The sequence below is a fragment of the Petaurus breviceps genome, unplaced genomic scaffold, assembly GCF_028583685.1.
Source record: "Petaurus breviceps papuanus isolate PSGF00001 unplaced genomic scaffold, PetGlider_PUasm1.0 118, whole genome shotgun sequence".
Classification (NCBI taxonomy): domain Eukaryota; kingdom Metazoa; phylum Chordata; class Mammalia; order Diprotodontia; family Petauridae; genus Petaurus; species Petaurus breviceps.
Window position 1 is genome coordinate 12417901 of NW_027185616.1, and position 20892 is coordinate 12438792.

Consider the following 20892-nt stretch of genomic DNA (forward strand, 5'->3'; position numbering starts at 1 on the left):
CAACCTGTATAATGACATACCTTGCATTATGTAACAAGGTCCTACTGAAGTTCACGTCAAATAAATTTAAGGATAACAGTATCCTCAATCAAAACCAGATGTCTAGTATAACATATGAGAAATTAAGTAACAGACCTGTGGATGTTAATGATGCCCATTTTAAAAGTGACCATAAAATAGACAGTTACACTGGGATCGAGAATCATTAATAGGCTGCAGACATAGTATCTTTTAATTTACAAAATGTCACTATTTTTATTTTGTGATCATAAAGAGGCATATTTTCAACTGGATTATAACAAAATTACCACACCTTATTTCAAAAGAAATATTTAATACAAGGTTTTTTTTTAGAAAATTAAATACATTTGTTTAAAAATTCTATTATGTAAACCGTAACAGAAGAGGGGTTAAAATAATACTACACATTCCAGTACATAACTTTAGAATGAAAATGATCTTTCTTACCATTGACATTCAGCTAATAAGAGTACAATCGACAGATAACCCTAGCTTGGCCAACTGCCTGCAGGTTTGGGCCCAGATCAATGACAATCCTCTCCTATTGCACACAACAATCAGCACTCCTTGGGATTTATCCTTTTCAAACCGATGCTTTTTAGAGTACCCTCTTCAATGTACTTGCCTGAGGAGTTAGGCAATATTTACTATTCAAGGGATAGTTCCAGTGATGTCTAATCTATTGATGCATAGGTGAATAAATTCTTTCCAAGAAGAATTCTAGCTAATGAGAATACTCACTAAGCATTTTTGTTTTGCAGAAATGCATGTTAGAGCTTTCACTTTTCTTTAGCTGTCAGCAACTCTGATTGCCTCTCTGGAAGTTGTCACTTCTGACCCTGTGTCAGTCACCATGATTCTCCTGAGTGCCCCATGTTCGTGAATTATGATCCCCCCCCCCCCAATTTAATTTTTCCAAGGTGAACCTGGAGCTGCTTTCCATTCTGTTCATGCAGATCTGGAGTCAGGTCTAGTGAAAATCCAAGAAAACATGTCCCAAGGTGGCTGGATATGACCAATATAGTGGTTTTCCAAACATGATAAAATAATATTAAAATTCTAGTGCTTCTCCTTGAGTATCTGAATCAGCTGAAAGGTCTAAGCACAAGACCTTGGAACAACTACTGATTAACCTTTTTAGACAATAACTCTGTTCATACACACTACCAGACCAATCATTTCTTAATCATATTGGATTGTTTCTTTAAAAAAAAAGATTTAAAAAGTGATTAGATTGATTGGGAAATTATTCTTTTTGGTTATTGATGGGCAAAACCCAACAATTTCCATTTTTGGCATTGTTTCAAAATAAGCTCATATGTCAGATTTTAGAGATGTCAGAGACTGACATTTGTCTGTAACAGAGCACTTATTATGGAGTAAATGGATTCTTCCACCAAGGACATTACAATCACATGTATTTAAGTAAGATTGGGAAGAATATAACTTAGTAGCCCACCTCCCCCTTCCCCTTAAAAAAAAAAACATCAGTTCTACACTTTACATTCATTCCTATTGATACATTAACTAATGTTTTGTTTTGGAAATACAATCAAGATCATATGCTATGGAAACATAAAATGAACTTTTTGGCACAGAAATGTTAGATAAAATATACAGTGCTACAATTGTGCAAAAATAGAACAGAGCAAAATTTGGAAAAAGCAAACATTTAATGTTAAGTTTAATGAAACAATACATAATATTTTGAAAAGTGTTAATTACAATAGATTTTGTTGAGTATGAAAATGCATATTTTCCTGGAAGCTTCTCTAGCTCTGAAGGTACAAGACCATGAACATGGCTGAAAAGATCTAAAACTGGAGAAGAGAGTAATGGGAAAGAAGGGATGCAACAATTCAAAAGGAAACATGAGGTAGCCCCTTGGCTCTGGGGGCTAAGCAACTTTCAATGCTCTGTGAGTGGGTCTCAATGAGTGAATGGCAGAAGACTGCTTTTGTCAATTTTCTAAGAGCCCATACACTGAGACCCAGTTTCACAGGTTGTCCGTAGATTTCTGACTAGATATGCCAATTGCCAAGTTGCACAACGTTAATAGTTTGTCTTATGACAGAGGTGAGGAAAGAATGGACATAGTGGCAGAAAATCACCTTCTCTGAAAAGTGGCAAAATCATTGCTATTGAATAAAGGCCCTACTATTTGCGCAAGAGTGAGTGATGGGATGGAGTCTCAAGTATGGACTGAAATTCATTCCCACAGGAGCGTTCTCCAAGCTATTGGCAGTAACTTTTTTTAAAAGATCACAGCAAGGGAAATGCATGTATATGCTAAAAGTAATGACTGAAAAGTTGAATTCACCAGAAGTTGTTCCCCAGTGAGAAATCAAGCAAAGGAATCTGGGAGACTGATCCTATGCTGTGAGTAAGGGTATGGCTGATTTATATGAAGAATTTCTTTATCCTTTAAATAACCCCTGAAATGTGTGCCGTCTACAGTTGGGGTGGAGGGGCTGAAGGGAAGAGAATGTAACAAGTCACACTGGCTGAGTCCCAACACAAAGCTTGAGAGTGTGGAAAGAGACATGGGTCTAGCCTGAGACTAGCCCAACTCTACCTTTCATCGGCTACCTTGAAGACTATGACAGAATTCATTGCTAGAAAGGCTAAAGACTATCCCCACCCCCTGCCCATTTGACATTTCAAAGGTAACACAATTGAATTCTCAGTTCTCTCTGGATAGACCAATTCTACCTAAGCCGGAGGAGAATCAAACTAATTAATCTGACTAACCATAGGTCTCCATTTTGCTTGGTACATGGCCTTCTGGGTAAAGAAATGGGACTTTTCAAGAAGGTAGTTTTGTTTCATTCAATTTGTTAGTGAATATTGATCAATGTCCACAGTATTCACTCTTGTCCCAAGGCCTGTTAACTAACTGTGGCTCCTTCTGAATCATAATAATAGCCTATTTACAAATCTCACCTGCATAAACCAATTAGGATTCATTTACAATATGCACACACACACATACACACACAGCCCCCTAAAAAATCCCCCAGTAAAATTTGCTCCCATGCTGCAATTGGCCATGGGTAAGAACTCATTTTAATAAAGTTGCAGTCTATGGAATTATGCCAAGCTTCCCATAATTGTGCCTTGCCTCCATTGCCAATATTAATTCCCTCTCCATGATTTATGCCTTGCATTAGATTGTAGAAGACGATATCATTTGTTTACAACATGTTCTAGCAATCTTTTTTGTAAATAAAAACCTAAATTTGACTGGCCTAGTTATTATCAGCCCATCTAACAACATGAAACTTAATAGCCTTGTCAAGTCAAGCTTTCTTTACCAGTTTATTATCTGATTGTGGACAAAGCTGGTGCTATTATGTGTGTGTATGTATGTGTGTTTCTCTAAATAGTAGATTTGCTTTATATTGATGCAGAGAACACGTGCCTGGCGACGATAACTATAATGAGCTCCCCATAGATGATATTCTTAGAAGCTGTGGTCAAAGATGCCTACTAATATTGATGATAATATTGACAATTTCAGCTACATAGGTTTGGTTATGCTTGTTCAATTGAGTGAAAACCCAATAAGATTGACAATAATTGACCCTAATCACACCCTGGATTGCTTTTACTAAATCAGACAGCCCATAAATCATATTTTCTTTATTGAGAATGAATAAAATGTTATTCAGTACAGCACTGACATTCTTTTCAGAAAGTCTTAATTTCTTTGAATTAAAGATTAATGTGCTTAGAGGGCCAACCTTGAAAGGTCTATAGCAGGGTTGGGTAACCTGTGACCTCGAGGCCACATATGGCCTTCTAGGTCCCTGAGTGCAGCCTTTTGACTGAGTCCAAGTTTTACAGAACAAATCCTTTTATTAAGGGGATTTGTTCTGTGAAGTTTGAATTCAAAAGGCCGTACTTGAGGACCTAGAGGGCCACATGTGGCTTTGAGGTGGCAGGTTTCCCACCCCTGTCCATAGTCTCTCTATTCCAAGGTAGACAATGCCCTTAACTATCACTTTTCAGTATATCTCTAACCTAAATTGCAGAAACAATATCCTTTTCAATATAGAATTTGTTCTTAAAAAGACAACTTGCTGCTTGTTTAAGGCTGCCCATAACATTAAACAATTACTTATTTCTCATACCTACTATCCCTGGACAAAGAACTGTAAAGATGGCTGCCTTTGAATGGCCTGGGAAAAAATGAAGTGTGGGGGGGGGGGGATGCTCCTTTAAAAAAAACCTTTTGGCGGCTGCTAGGTGGCACAGCGAGTAAAGCGCTGGCCCTGGAGTCAGTTCCAGCCTCAGACACTTAACACCCACACACAAAAACTAGCCTTGTAACCTTGGGCAAGTTCCTTAACCCCAATTGTCCTCCAAAACCCCCCCCCCCAAAAAAACCTTTTTGTTTTTATTTTTCAATTAGCAAGCATTTATTTTTTCTCCTTCCCTTTCCTCTGAGACGTTTATTCTAAAAGAGATGACACTCTAACTGGCTTATATATTCCATAGATTCTGGCAAGGCAGAACTTAAAATATTCTCAGAGTAGTTTTATCCACCTGTCCAGGAGAATAGATAGATGGTCACATCTATCAGCGAATTGTAAAAAGAATATTAATTTTGTTTTCTCCAGAACTAGCCAACAGTTTTCTGAACCTCACATATGCCATCAGGACTTTATGTAAAAGTCTCCCTCCCTTCCTTTCTTCCATGATTAGCAGCTACTCACAACATAGTCTACAGCATCAGAGAAGGATGACATGGGGAGGAATGAACCTATTGACTCAAAAACTGGGATTGTGTTTTAGGGAGGGAAGGACACAGAGCCTTATGACCTTAGGTTCTAAAGTGCCATGACCATCCTCATGATCTGTGACCAGTGACCACTGTGACTAATATTTTAGCTCTGCTGCTTTAGAAATCTATTGATTCTGTTCCTACGTGCCCCATTTTCTTATAGCTCACCCAACCTCATAGGAAGCAATGGCTGAGAAAATTCTGAAGTGTTAAGTGGATTGATAAATGCAGTGCATTATACATGATTCCAAAGTTAAGGCTGTCTGCAGTTGCTGCAATTTTTGTGTCACATGTGCCTTTGAGCTATAATTAGCAGAGGATGATCTGAAAACTAAAGACGATTCCAGGATTTTTACATGATCCTGAAACAGGGAGCTGAATGCTAGTAGGCAGAGCCAGTGCAGTTTGTAACCCTAATGTTTTCCTCAGGGTCATCAAGTAAATGATTAAAAAAAAAATCTAAATATGGGAAGAGCAGGAAAAAACTACCCAGTGAATAGTGAAGTTAAAAAAGACCAGTGATTAAAATTATGGGCAACATGCATAATTCTTTCCTCATTTAGCATTCGACTCTCTGGCTCCTTGTGCTACTTGACGATGGGCAGATTTTCTTAGCTGTGGAGAACTTCGGTGAGATGTCTGGAGAAGATGAACACAGAGTCATAGTGTACGAAAATTTTAAGTCAACCATTCCACCAAAAACAAGAAAAAAGAAAGACTTGTCAGTCTACATTTGGGTTTCTATGTCTGTTTTATCCACTAGAGGTAATATTAGATATGGGAACTAGAGACAGATATTCGATCCTTCCTGCTGGCGCCTGGACTTTTCTGAGATACTAATTCTTAACCACTTCAAAGTGGAGTTTCTGAACACATTCATCAATTTTTGACAAAATAACCAATATATAACAAACCAAATGCAAGGCATAGAGGTACAGGGTCACTTTGGCTTTTAAATTTTCTCTGTTTATTTAACTTGCAGACATATATTCAAGGCTAGATGTTTAAAGCAACCTTCCATAGAGTACTAGGGACAAATATTCCCATGACTGGCTATTCAGACGTTCCTGGCATTCTTGATAAGTGGCCCCTGGGGCTCTCCTGCTATGATGTGCTAGGATATTGCCAGGGAAGATAAGATGGTGGGAAATTGAGACAATATTTTGTTTCAAGGATAGTCTTGGGTTTTCTTTCTCTCTCCTTCCCCTCTCCCCATTTCCCTCCTTCTTTAACATCCGTCTTTTCTTCACAGGTCCTGGGGCTTTTTTTGACTTATTAATTAAATCTAAGCCTTAATTGCTTCCCTATACTTTAATTCATCCCTATGTGAATAACTCGAATGGAGGGTTCCTATCATTGTTACTTAGTGTTAGTCTCTGCTTCTATGCAGGGCAACAATAAAACTATTCCAAATGACAATTTTTTAAAGTTATGGAGGAAAGAGGCCCAATATGCCACCTGGGAAATACTTGTATTGACACAAAAAAAGAACCTCTTTGAGCAGGTGGAGGTTTTTCTTAGATCTTGCCTCTTGGCACATACTAGATACGCTTAATAAAAGTTTATTGACTGACTGACTACAGTTCAAACTGGCTACAGATTGAGTGCAGTCCTAGTCTTTTAATAATTACTATCCCCATATTTTTACATGATTATTATACTTCCTGTTGGTGTTTTCTATCTCAGAACCCCAAATCCATTCACCTTTCTTTATACAATGTTTTCCAGCCCCATTCTGTTCTTCTGGGCCATCTCTAATTTCTGAAATTTCCAGCTTAAAATTGATCTCAGTGGCAATAGAAGGCAGTGGAAGCATCACTTCATGATTTTGTTAGGATGTACTGACTTTTTCCTTGTGTATTTTGGCATCACCTTAACTCACAGCATTATGAGGCTGTCTCACTTAAGTACAGAGCACCATGACATTAAATTATGTTTGGTTGATGGAGTTACATTTCCTTGTTTTTGGTCCTTTTTCCAAACTGCTGAAGTGATATGAAATTCTTATCTTTCTTCCCAAATTCCAGGTTGGTGATATCGCTTTAGAATTGATGGCCCCTCTCCCTAATCTGATATCTAAACTGAATGTTCCAATGATGGGGAAACAGGGAGGCTTTCCAAATGAAAATATGGCAGCGGAAAACCTACCATAAACATCTACATTTAGGAAAAGAGGGGAAAAAAACATGATATTTTTTGGGGGAGGGGAGAAGGGTGAATAATGAGGGACAAAAATATTTAGGTTAGAACTCATCTGAAATAACCAATGAGATGAGCAGCACAGCAAGCAAACCTAGGAACTCAAGCCCAACTAATTTTTTCAGCCTCTTAGTTACCCTAAGGCACAAGACATTCTTTTTCTAATGACTAGTAGGTCTTTTGGCCACTTCTAACACATTTAATATGCTGAATGACAGAAGAATGCCCAAACAGCCTCCAGTTTTAATGTAGGGGATTTCTGTAACAGCCAAGTTGACAACCCATCATGGGGCCTAACAAAAGGCTCAGAATTCCATTCAAGACTGGATTACCTTGGTATTAACTTTCTTATTAAACTGTTCAGCCTTATTTAGGAAAAGACCTGTATTTAGTGCTGTCCCTGCTCCTGTGGCAAAAACAAAGGAATTGCTTTAGGAATAAAAAGCCAACAAAATCTCGGACTTACTAGGCTCTTCCCCAAAGGAGTCACGGGCAACATACCATTAGGAAAGAGATGCCTGGAAATAGCTATTTAGGTCACTTGTACCATACTGCTTGCTGTATTTTTTAACATACATAGAAAGCCCCCAAATGATAGATAGGAGTCTATGGGTAGTAGCAGATAGCTACATAGAAAAAACAAAATAACAGTCATCCTATTTCCCCCCAAAGGAAAAAGTCAGAGGTTGTTTTCAATCATAGCTTTCCGAAGAAGCAGAAAAACCTCAGTTGTACGCCTCAGAAACAAAGGCACCTGGTCTCTTGACCTGGCGCTCCCAGCACCTCCCCACCAGCTGCATCAGGAGTCTCCTGCAAGAGGCCAACAGCAGTGAATCTCACACTGCCTGAAGACACAGCTGGGAAAATCTGAATGCAAAAAAGCAGCAGCTAAGGGGAAACCAGTTACCAAGCTGCCACATCTCCAGGTGAGGAGCCTTTTTCTTTAGGACAACGAGCATGTGCTGCCTTCTAGGTGACCTGTTTAATCAGAGTGAGAAACCATGGTGTGGAAGGTGTCCTTTTTCCAGGGTTAATGTAGCGCGACTGATTTTTCCTCTGGGGCTAAGGAGCCAGCTGCCTCAGACAGGTCAGAAGCAGTGGGCCAGTTGGAAAAGTACACAGCACCAGCATCTGAGAGCCTGCAAAAGATCAGAGGTCACCACTCTGCGGTTCCACATTGCGGGGCTCTCTCGGATGGCTCCGGGATAACTTGGGGAAGCGGGAAGCCACTTTGGTCCGACTGTTTTTGCTTACTGGCTCTCCAGGAGGTGTAATGTCACTGTAAGACAGAAAGAGAATGGGGGTAGTCATTCATTCCAGTTCTTGGTGGATTCTGATTGCCTGGTGTGGAAATGTGTTACAGCCCCAAACCAGATACCAAGACAATGGCAATAACTCCCATCGGAACGGTTCTTTAAAGATTTTCAAAAACAATTTCCTCACAAAAACTCTATGAACTATGTAATGTACGTATGATTCCCATTTTATAGAAGAAGAGATGTCCTCAGAAGGGTGAGGTGCACAGCTAGAACAGTGTGATAGAATTCAGATTCAAGTTGCTTCTGACTCAAAATCTAACCCTTGCTCCACTCTGCCATATTGTCTCTCTACTGACCAGCCCAAACGCACCTTAACCTTTATCTAAAGCACATTCAAGGCATCTGAAACACATTATTTTATTTGTAAAACAAGCCCAGTACAAATGGAGCCTTACTTCAAGAAAATACATCCAACTTTATAAAACAAATAAAAAATATTCACATTCATAAAGGACTTTTCACATCTCAAAATTACTGTAGTCTTTACGAAAAAAATTAAATATGCTGTGATATCTAAAAAAATCTAACTTACATACTTTTCAGAAGAACAGTTATTGTCTATAGTAAGGAGTCCTTGGTATGGTGGGAAAGGAGTCTGGCCTTCAGGTCATAAAACTTGGGTTCAATACTCCACTCTTAAACTTAAGGTGTGACTAGGGGAAAACTGCTTAACCCGAGTCTGGCTCCTCATGTGTAAAACGAGAATAAAACCTGCATTCCCTCCCCACAGGATTGCTGTGAGGAAAATTGCTTTGAATATCATGAAACGTGCTAAATTATTACTACTATTATACTTTTCTTTTAATTATTATTGTAAGCTGGCAGAAAAACCAACTCCACGGAAGCAGTATGGCACCCTAGAGGGAGAGGAAGCAGCCATTCTGACTACCACCTTTCCTCTCACTCTAGTGGAGGAAGCCCAGGACCCTGGCTCCAGGCCTGAGAACAGCAGTGACCTCTAGCCACAGGAACTGCTTCTAGACAAACCTTACGGTATAAGGGACCTGTCATTTTTGCAACCACCAACACTAACCACCTACCAACTGCTACTAATGGGCGGATAAGACCAAGAGCTTTGGAAACAGCAGAATCTCCCAGACCACTGTCCCTGGTTCTAGCCCAGTCCCTGAAGCATTTTTGTTTTTGTAACCCTAACACCGAGCAGATGCTTGGTAAATAAAAGGTTAATAATAAATGTTTGTTAATTGATTAGTGTAGGGTTACTTTTAAAAATTATACCCTTTGATCTTTGTTCTTTAGGGTGTGCATACCTGATCTAAGTGTCAGGACCCTTTCCTAGATCAATCAAACCTAGAATCAATGCCATTGCATCCCAATTTCCTAGGGCAGGGGGTTTTTGGAAGAAGGATTATTAGAGAAAGGATTAGTAATTGCAGAAGGCAGAATAACACTGGGACTAAAAGGGCAATTTACAATAGTATAGGGGCAGGTGGGTGGAATAGTGGATAGAGAGCCTGACTTGGGCTGGGAAAGTCACTTAATCCTGTTTGCCTCAGTTTCTTCATCTGTAAATGAGCTGGAGAAGAAAATGGCAAGCCACTTCAGTATCTTTGCCAAGAAAACCCCAAATGGGATCCAAAAGAATTAGACACAACAGAAATGCCTGAATGACAGCAAAAGGAACACCCTGGGGGGCAATGGAAGTGGTGGGGGAAGAGAAAGAAGAGAGAGAAGGACACTGTGACCTCAGAAAGAACTAACTACTACTACGCAGACTACAACTTTTTACAGGGCTATTCCTATTCTCTGGCCCTGAGGGAAATTATACCTCTACTGGTAGATGAAACCTGAGGAATTTAAATTCAATAATGATCTCCTACCCCAAATCCTGCTTATCATATAGGGTTTCCTATGTCCAGGATGGCTTTTACTCTGGATATAAGAAAAGGTGACTGAGGAGTCTATCCTTAGGTCACCACCCCTACAAACTCAACCATCAGTGAAATTGAGAAGTTGGAAAAGATGAGCTTTTTAGGTCTAGGTTAGCAGGTGCAGACATTTTATTAATCTGTTGAGAACTGTTTGCCTTCTGGGCTATGAATGCATCACAATCAAGGACACTTCACCGGCCAGGCTTTTGGTCCTCACTAAGGGCTGTGTGACAGCTAAAACTCTAAGTTAATAAAACCTGGACACTTGCCTCTTCCTCTCAGAGGCTGTTTTCAAAAGGAGCCCAATCTGGGATTTGTTTGTTTTTTCCTGCCTGCAGTCACCATTAGCTTTAAAACACTGAAATAATCACAGCTTCTGAACCTTCTGCCTTTAAAACAAAAGGTAGGAGGAAACATTGTTGGGAAGTCAGCATCTACACATTTAAAAAGCTGGAGGCACTGTGGAGTTTGGTGGTTGTGGGGTTCTGTTCACAGAGTAGTTAGTGCAGAGCAGTACCTCATTTAAAATGACAGCCTTAAATAAGGGACATTGATTTTTAACTAAAGTTCGCTAAAGGCCCCAACACGGCACTAACTCTTCCTTATTTAAGCAGTGCATGTACGGCCTCTGTATGAAATTCTCATCCTTCTCAACACTTGTTCGCCACAGCTGTGCTGCTATTATGCACCAGTGAGACTCTGAAATGACAGTGTCATTTTGTAGCTCTCTTTGTCGATACAAATCATGCTACCGAAAAAGAGCTCCTTATCATGGCTGCGTGCCGGGGCTCTCAGAGCTGATTTCAGAGGCTTCTTAGCTCAATATTTTCTTAAAAACAGCTTTGCAGCCCAAGTACCTTTGGAAGAGATCAACTGATTAACAAGGTCAAATGGTGTAAAGTCCCCAACACCGGTTCCATTTAAATGTTAGCTCTGCATTTTGTAGTTCTGATAGCGTGGTGCTCTGCTTCATGAAAAGGGATTAGCTATCGAGAGTAGCACAATCTCCACAAGACATGTTTTCTGTTTCTACAAATCCACCTCCAAGGGGCCTCGACCCCTGACTGGAGCCAGTACTGTGCCCACTTGGTGGCCAGGGGATGTGGGAGGGAAGGGGAAAACAGACATTAAGTATGCTTGCTATGTAAAGGTCCCAGAGAATAAATGTCCATCCTTTCTTAGCAGCTGCCCAGTGGAAGTGGCGATGTAACTAAAAATCAGCTTTTCTGAGTGAGGCTTGATCTTGCAAATATGGAGGAGGTTCCCAGAATAGTACGGTTTGAGGCCTACCTGGGAGGCTCCATGAAAACATCCCACCACCACTGATTCACAGGTCAAGAACTTTAAAAATCACGTTGTTGAATCCCCAATTTTATAAACAAGAACACTAAGGTTTAGAGATATGGTATGCCTTCTTTCACCCAGGTTTTATGATCCTAATTCAAGATTCCTTTCCTATTTTCTCTCCTCTAGGTGAAGTATTGAGTTCCCTGAATATGCAAATAACTGAGATGCATACTACTTTAAGTCACAAATTCTGGAGTATGAATGAGTTTACCTGATCATTTTTCCCCTAACAGAAGAAACCATAACAATGTGAAAACACCAAGTGCTTTAAGACAGGGAGCCATGAAAGGGTTGTGGGAAATGGCACAAAACAAGGCTTTAGCAGGGGTTGGGAGTGGAAGATGGTTGAATATAAACTTTGCCAAAGAATATTGCCATTTGGCTGGTTTCACCCATAAGAGGGAGTTCCAGGTAATTCATTCTTTATATTTATATTGCCAGCACCCAGCACAATGCCTGGTACGTAGTAGGCTACTGATAAACAAGTTCCTAACTCAAAAGATAGATTCCGGAGGATGTAGACAGATGGTAGAGTCCAACAGCACTGAACAGGTAAGGATAATTCTTGCCTTGTTGGTTTTGTCTGTTGTCTTCTGAGCCAAAAACTGGTTGCGAAAAAATCTCATTTCTAATGTAATTTCTGGGATGTGTCCCCTAAGTGTCATGATTTTCCTGCACTTTCTCCTAGAACCTTGCGTCTGTTGGAGCTGCAGTATTAAACTACGGTGTCTGGCACATAGTCAGCCCTTAACAAATGTTTACTGATTGGTTAGAGATGCCCAGGGATGTCTTTTACTCCTTTGGTGTGCATTTTGCACTTGGCCTCCATTCTCTTTGGAATTGTTTTAACAACCTTGTCTGGAAGGTAGTTTCTACACCCGTCCCTGGCATCCATGCTCCCAAAGAGACTATTCAAACGTCATTCTTCTGTGTACTTCTCTCCTCTCTTGCCACAAGTTGAATGAATCAAGCTGTGACAATCAATTCTTTCTTCCCATCAGGTCAGTGCTCAGTCTGTAAGCATTCTTGCATTACTTGGCCCTGCATCCCTTTTAGAAACCTATTCAGTTTCATTGATCTTTTTTTCCTCCTTGCAACCACCAGGGTCCCACAGTGTCAATGTCTGTCTGAATGGCAACTACAGAGAGCACTTGATGGTAATTGTTCTTTTTAATAAGCTTTGGGTCCTTACCCCCTGTCACTGGCATTTGTGGGAAACTGATGCAAATGATATGAACTGCTTGACAGGGAGACTCAAGAACAGAAGTTTGCTTTCTGTTTCACTCATGAACCGGGGTTTGAGAGGCAGCCAATTTTCTATTCAACAGAAGACTGTTTCCTCAGCTTGTGGGGCTGCCGTTTATCATGTGGACTCGTTATTTTCCTTCATTGATTGGAATATGATCTTTGTTCTGCAGAGAAGCCTCACACAAAACCCTACAGTTCCTACCACTGACTCAGGAGCCCTGCCTCCATGCCACATGTTTGCAAACACTCCTCACACTTCAAATATCTTGGCAAGTGCAAGTCAAAAAGTCATTTTGAAGTGAGTCTTTTTAGGGGAAAAAATGACCTTTTATATGGCTTAGCAGTAAATAGGAAGACTGTGGGACTGTAGATGTGGCATTCAACTAATCAACCAACAAAAATGTACTAACTGCATACTATTAAGCATACTATGAATGTGTTAATTACTTGGCCCAGGTGCATGTATGTGTCACACACACACACACACACACACACACACACACACACACACACTGAAATCAATCCTTATTCTCAAAGAGCTTATATTGCATTAGGGAAACATACCATGTACCCACAAAAGTCTATGCAGAATAAATAAAAGCAAATACAAAGAAGACAGGGAGGGCAGAGCAGCTGGCAAGGGGAATCGGGAAAGGCTTTGTGTTCAACAAACAAGTATCAAGTGTTCACTATGTGTTAGGTACTGGGAATACAGAGCTGAGAATGCAATAATCCTTGCCTGCAAAGAACTAATATTCTATTGGGGGAATAGGGAGAGGAAACAGTATGTACCCAACTGGCAACGAGAGGATTAGAAAAGGCATCCTCTGAGAGGGGGCACTTGATTTAACTTTGGTTTTTTCTTCTTCTTTATACCTCCTTTATTTTTTTACACAATCATATTTGTTTCTTTTAAAAATAAATAAATTTATTTTTTAGTTTTCAACATTCATTTCCACGAGGTTTTGAGTTACAAATTTTCTCCCCATCTCTCCCCTACCCCCACCCCAAGATAGTGAGCCTACGGAAGACCCCTTCCCCCAATCTGCTCTCTCTTATGTCCTCCCCCATCCCGCCCTTACTTTCTTATAGAGCAAGATGGATTTCTATACCCCACTGCCTGTATATCTTATTTCCCGGTTGCACGAAAAAAACAATTTTTAACAATTTTTTAAAACTTTGAGTTCCAGATTCTTTCCCTTCTTCCCTCCTCACCTGACCCCAATGGGAAGACAAGCAATTCAATATAGGTTGTACATGTGCAGTTATAAAAAACATTTCCATAGTAGTTATATTGTGAAAGACTATATTTCCTTCCATCCTATCCCGACCCCCTATCCATTCTATTTTCTCCTTTGACCTTGGCCCTTTTCAAAAGTGTTTGCTTCTAACTATCCTCTCTCCTAATCTGTCCTCCTGTCCATCATCCCTCCTCTTATCCCCTTCCACCCTACTTTCCTGAAGGGTAAAATACCCAGTTGAGTATGTATTTGATTTGAACTTTGAAAGAAGCCACAGATTCCATAAGGCAGGATAGGAGAGAGTATGTTTCAGATTTGGGTGGCAGCTAATTCCAAGGCATGGAGATGGAGATGGAAGGTCATGTGTGAGGGTCAGCAAGTGGAGCTGTTTGGCTGTAGTCTAGGGTGTGTGAAGAGGAGTGATGGAAAGGTAGGCTGCAGCCAAGCAGTGAAGGGCTTTAAATACCAATCAGAGGAATGTGTATTTTATTCTAGCTAGAGTCACAGGAACTCCATGAGCTAAGGCATGATGGCTATGGTCAGACTTGTGCTTTAGGGCAGTAGTGTCCCATTCAAGTAGAAACGGATCCCTGCCAAAGACAAACTGACCTAGAAAACCACAAATTAACATTCTCTATGTTGTCTTTTTATTTGTTTTGTTTTTTTTATTCATTTTAATCTGGTTCCAGCTGCACTCAGGAGTTTTGCATGTTGTTTCTGCCATTTTGATACCTTTCCTTTAGGGATATCAATTTGACAGCTATGGGGAGGAAGAACTGGAGAGGAGAGATGCTGGAGGGAGAGACCAAACAGGAGGCTGCTGCAGTCTTCCAGGAAAGAAGTGAGGAGGGTGTGACTGTGGGTGGTGGCTGCTTAAGAGGAGAGATACAAGTCCTGGGATTCCGCTGCTCCTTGGGTACAAGGGCACATCATCTTTGATATATCCTGTCCAAGGGAAAATTAGAGCCCACATGTGCAACCTGTAGGTGGTATGGTGGCTATAGCTTTGTGACCCTTAATGATCATTCAGGAAAGCTGAAATACTAAATACCTCCTATAGAGGAGGGTTTGTCTGTTTGGAATTCAATTCCTTTTCTTTGCAGACAGAATTCTCCATTTTGACAGGGAGGTTGAAATTAATGGCTCAAAATGAGGTTGGGGATTACCTGGAGACTTAGCTTCCCTCTATCCCAGGACTATGAAACACTGCTTATGAAAACTTGGGCAAGTCACTATCTCTCTCTGAGCCTCAGTTTCCTTGTATACAACATGGTGGGAATAGACAATGATTTCTAAACTTCCTTCAAGCTCTAAATCCTGATATACTAACTTGTTTTTCCTAGAACCAAATGCCAGAGAGAGTGGGGCTGGCCAAACAACATAGGATTTGGGCAGGAGGCCTGTTCACAGCTGGTCATTATATGAACTGTGTTTTGGGGCTGGCCACAAAAGTAAAAAAAACAAAACAAAAAACAACTGAGTTGTGTGTTCTGCTTAGAGCCTTTGATGCTGTTTTTCCTGTGACCCTTAATGCCTACTTCCCCAAGCTAACCAGTAATCTTTTTAATAGTTTCTACAATGGTTTTTAAAAGAAAGTTTTATTCCACAAAGGGCTGTTGTCTTTGGAAATATTTATCTTTAGTACCATTTTGGAGTTCCTTGGGTCATTTCATAAATACACACAGAGGGAACAGAGCAATATTCTGCAGCCACCCATCAAAGGTTAATAGCCAATGGGGAAGAAAACAACAACATGGAAACAGGAAAGAAATACTGGAGGGCCTTAATGGCCCTGCTACTTAGAACAATCTGACATATGATTCATTCTAATCTGCCTCAATGACTACTGAGGTTCAGAAGTTTAACACATTCTTGTCATCTGTAACCTGCCAACACTTCATATTGACTTTGTAGCTCTGTGACAAGCAGAGTTTCCATTGGCCTTGTAACCTGTTCCAGCAGTTTATTAAAGATACTTGAAAGGATAACCTGCTTCAAAATGCTGCTGTCTAATAAGGGGGGCTCAGTGTTGACAACAAACAGGATTCACATTAGACCCAGGAGTCATTCTTCTTCTTTCTTCTGCATTGCTGCTAAAAAAAAAAAGGCACAGTTCCAATAAACTTTCTGCAATTTGGCAATCTATTTACTGGCATGCCACCAATAAAAAGATAATTGATATTCATAATGATGATGACCATGAACCATGGCAAAGATCTTTAGGCTGCTTCTGAATCACTGAAGGGAAATTAAATGATGTTTATTCTATTTTAAGTGTTTTTAATTTTACTCAAATTCTTTGCAAATTAGTAATCTACGTAGAATATCTATAGTAATTCCATCAGCAAGAAGATCTGAATAAAATCTGAACTCCCTAGCATGCCATTTAAGATCCTCCCCAATCTGGTTTTAACCTAATATAAAATCTTTTTTTGTTTCCTATTAACTTTAGTGTCTAAAGCAGTTCTTAACCTAGGGTCCAGAGATCCCTAAGGGGACCCTGGATAGATTTTAGGAGCTCCATGAAATTGGATGGTATGACAACAACATCTTTATCACTAACCTGTAACTGAAATTTACTATTTCCTTCAATTACGAGATTTGAAAAAAGGCCATTCAGAAGCTTCACTGGACTGCTTACAAAGGTCTACGTCACACAAAAAGGCTAAAACTCTTTGTTCCAAGGAAATCATTCACTAGTTTTTTAGCAAATGCTGAGTACCTTACAGTGAATGCTCTAATCTTCTCAGCAATACAATGATCCGAGACACCTCCAAAAGACTCATGTTGGAAAATGGAGTCTGAGTACAGACCGACGCATACAATTTCCACTTTGTTTTTTTGGTTTGCTTGTTTTTTTTTCATGGTTTTCCCCTTTTGGTCTGTTTCTTATTCTCATGTGACTAATATGGAAATATATTTAACATGATTGTACAAGTATAACCTATATCAGATCGCTTGCTATCTTGGGGGAGAGGGAAGGGAGAAAAATCTAGAACTCAAAATTTTATAAAAAATTAATGTTGGTAAGTATTTTTACATGTAATTGGAAAAAATAAAATACTATTGATAAAAATTAAAGTGAATGTGCTATAGTGAGTGATTTAGTTTAGATACATGAAAAGACAAATGGTGGACAAAATACACAGGAAAAAAGAATGGAAGGAAAGAGAGCTAGCAGAGGAACCGAAAGGATAAACTTGAAAACATTTGTTATCATAGATTTTTGTTTTTATTTCACAGTCAACACCTAATGTTCCCCCACCAGTTGACACAAGAAAAGACAAATGGTGGACAAAATACACAGGAAAAAAGAAGGTGTGTTTCCTTAACAACTTGAGAAAACAGAATTTCAGTCTAAGAGAAAATTTAGGTTGTATTTATGGCAAGGTAGTTCTAAGTCCAAAATCCAATCCTCTAGGATTTCTTTTTTCTAATTCCAACAGCTTTAATCATTCCTAAGCACCATTCTTTAGAAATCTATAGTCAAATAACATAATTTATATTGACTTAATGCTCTGTAGTTACAAAGTACTTTACTTATATTGTCTCATGTGATCCTCTCAACAATCTTATGAGGTTGGTGATGGCAAAATTCTCAGCCCCATCCTGCACATGTGGAAATTCAGGTTCAGAGAAATCACATATCCCGTCCAATGTTATCTAGCTGAGACACAGTGGCTAAGTCAGGACGCAGTTTGTGATCTCCCAACTCCCAGATCTGGTGTTCTTTCACTGTACCAGGCTGGCAAGGCTGCTGTAGTCCATAGACTGCTCTGCTCCTCCTCTCCAGCCCCCACTCCCATCATCTGCACCAGTATTCCTGAAACAATACTGACTTCAGTGAAGCAGAAGCTGCTAGTACATAGGCAGAGAAGTTTCCTACTGAACAAAAACAGGGCTCAGTATATGAGCAAGACATAGGCAGCTAGAGTGCTGCCAAATCTCAGCAGCATCCTGATGAAGCCCTGTTTGGTTTTTACAGAAAACAGTGATGACCAGAATATTTTCTGATGTAGTTCAAGAGATGGTAGGAAACACACATTTTTCTTTTGCTAAGCTCATCAGTAAGGCACAAACAGAGTTGTCCTGGATACAGTCTTGCACACATACATAAACAGAGAATGTACCTACTCTTCAGAAACAGCATTAGCCTGGTAAATCTGAGGGAATGCCCAGATGCTTAGGTGTTTAGTGCCATACAATCCTACATAGAGACAACAATGGTTAGATGCATAGAGAAATAGGTAGAATTTATTTGGTGTGATTCAGTAACAAAAGGTCAGCATTTCAAAAAATTCTCCTCACCCCCTCATTGGTCCTGCCACAGTTGCTATTATTTCCTAATTTCACACACATTTGGGTGAGAGCTCCTGTTAAAATACAGTTAGATTCTAGGAAAGGATAACATTGAACAATTATCAGCCATTAATTAATCTATTCTTAATATATCAGCTTAGTTCTATCAGAGAGCAGGACACTGAGATGTGTTTGATGGAGGCAGAGCAAACTGGAAGGGAAAAATCAAGTAAAGGGGTACTTTTGCCAGCACAACCAAGGGACAGTATGAAAGTCATGTGTTCTTGGAAAGGGGAAAAAAAAAACAAGAAAAAGGGGCACAAAAGACAGGATGGAGGAGATTACAAAAAACAATCATTCTACTTCACCAATTTTGCCTATGTCCAAACCCTGCATACAAATTTAAAAAATGATATTTAATGCTTTATAAGTGTATCTGTACATGTCTAATGTGAATACATGTTTTTCTGAATTTACTAAGATGCTTGGTCTAGACACTCAAAGCACTTCTTGGATCTCAATATATCAATTAATATATTAATTTTTTATACTACTGGTTTTGAGAATTACCTTCTAACACAGAAGAGGAAATTAAAGCTTTTAAAAACACAAGGGTGAGTAAAGGGGAAGCTAAGTGGTGCAGTGGATAAACTGCTAAGCCTGGTATGAGGAAGACTCATCTTCTTGAGTTCACATCTGGCCTTAGACACTTAACAGCTGTGTGACCCTGAGCAAGTCACTTAAGCCTATTTGCCTTGGTTTCCTTATCCATAAAATGAGCTGGAGAAGAAAATGTCAAAGCACTCCAGTATTTTTGCCAAGAAATCCCCAAATGGGGTCATGAAGAGTCAGACATGACTGAAAGACTGAATAAGAACAAGGATGAGAGAAAAGGCAAAAGGAATGAATAAATTCATCCTTCAGAAGGTGAGGGAAATGACATGAGGACTTTTTATTCTAGACCTGATTTGGACTGCCATGAGGAACTTGTTGCTGAAGTACAAATGAAGAAATCCTTAGAGGCATAGGATAACTTAATCATAAGATTTGTGGTAGAAAAGAAGAAAGCCATGCAGAGCTGAGTATGCACACTGGATTTTTAGATAAACACACTTCAAATAGTTCAGAGAAAAGAGAAGTGGGATTTGATAGCTGAATACTGTGACAGGGAGGGCAGCCCTAAGATAGGAAGCTCTTGTGACTTAAACTCTGAAAACACAAGCAAGAAATGATTCCCACAAGGGAGAAAAGGGGGGACTGTTTGAAGAGATCAATGTGGATGCACAAAGTCAGAATGAGCATGCATAGAACATGGAAGCAAAGGCAAAAACTGGAAATGGACACAAAAGTTAGTATGATCCTGTAAGAATATCTCAAGAGTGCTAAAGCCCAGAATGAGCTGAAGCTAGTGCTAAATGTCATAAGGAGAAAATCAGATATATTGGGGGCAGAAGAAAGATCAAAGAAGGAATGACTGGCATGGTGATAATGAGGCATAGGCAATTTTGCTTCTGGATTTCTTTTTCCCCAATAAGAACACTCTTTGAAATGGAGACAGTAAAACAACACTGATCAGTAGAAAGTAGAAACCCAAGAGAAATCACCAAGCAGCATCTAAAGCAAGTCATCAGACTATACTATACCATACTACTGAGCACTGAAAAAGCAGGCAGAGAGAGTCTTTGACACACCTTGGAAACTGGGCTTTGCCTGTCATTGGGACTAATCTTTTTGCCTTGTATGACAAATTTTGTAGATGGAGCATACTTAGATTCCAGCTAAATATTTAACAAAATTTCTCATGTGATGCTTGTGGATAAGATGAAGAGATACAGGTTAACTGATAGCAGATTTAGGGGATTTGGGAGTTGATTCAAGGACTAGATTGAAAGCTTAGTCATTAATAGGTCAATGTCAACTTGGAAAGAATTCTCAAGAGCTCTATCCTTGTCCCTATGTTATTAGATGACTCTAAATTCCCTTATTATTTTAAGTCTGTTTTCCTGAGAACTGGGTAAGTTATCCTTGAGAAGAGAAGACAGAGAGGAGGCTGTTAGCTCAGAGTCTATGCATTTGTTCTCATTAACATTTTGATAAATATATTCCAATACAATTGGTTTCCTTTAAACATTTGTTTTTCTGAGAAGGCGTCTACAAGGCTTTCAGATTGCAAGAGGGGCCCAATGACACAAAAAGGTGAAGAGTCCCTGACTTCGAGGAAATATGACTCTTTTCAAGTAATTGACAAACTTTCCGGTGGAAGAAGGATTAGATTTGTTCCACTTGGCTTCAGAGGGCAAAAATAGGAACAGCGTATGGAAGATAAAGATAAGAAAATTTAGGTTTGAGGTAAAGAAAAATTTTCTAATAATTAGAGCTATCCAAATGTGGAATAGGCTAACCCAAAGTAGAATGAACTGCCCCTTAGGAGGTTGTGGGTTCCCTTTTACTCAAAGTTCTTTAAAAAAAAAAAAAGGCTGGGGGTGTCTAGGTGGCGCAATGAATAGAGAGCTGGCCCTGGAGTCAGGAGGACCTGAGTT

The 20892-nt window shown here is 39.7% G+C and overlaps 1 protein-coding gene across 7 annotated transcripts in view; it reads right to left on the reverse strand.

Annotated features, from left to right (window-relative positions):
* Positions 1–227: 227 nt before the first annotated feature.
* Positions 228–20892, reverse strand: part of SNX29 (sorting nexin 29) — a 691881-nt gene continuing 671216 nt past the window's right edge. For all 7 annotated transcript variants that reach the window (XM_069086196.1, XM_069086188.1, XM_069086239.1 and 4 more), the window contains one exon: positions 228–8285. In XM_069086196.1, the coding sequence (XP_068942297.1) occupies positions 8156–8285 (130 nt within the window). In that variant the 3' untranslated portion in view covers positions 228–8155. The remainder of the gene's footprint in view (positions 8286–20892) is intronic.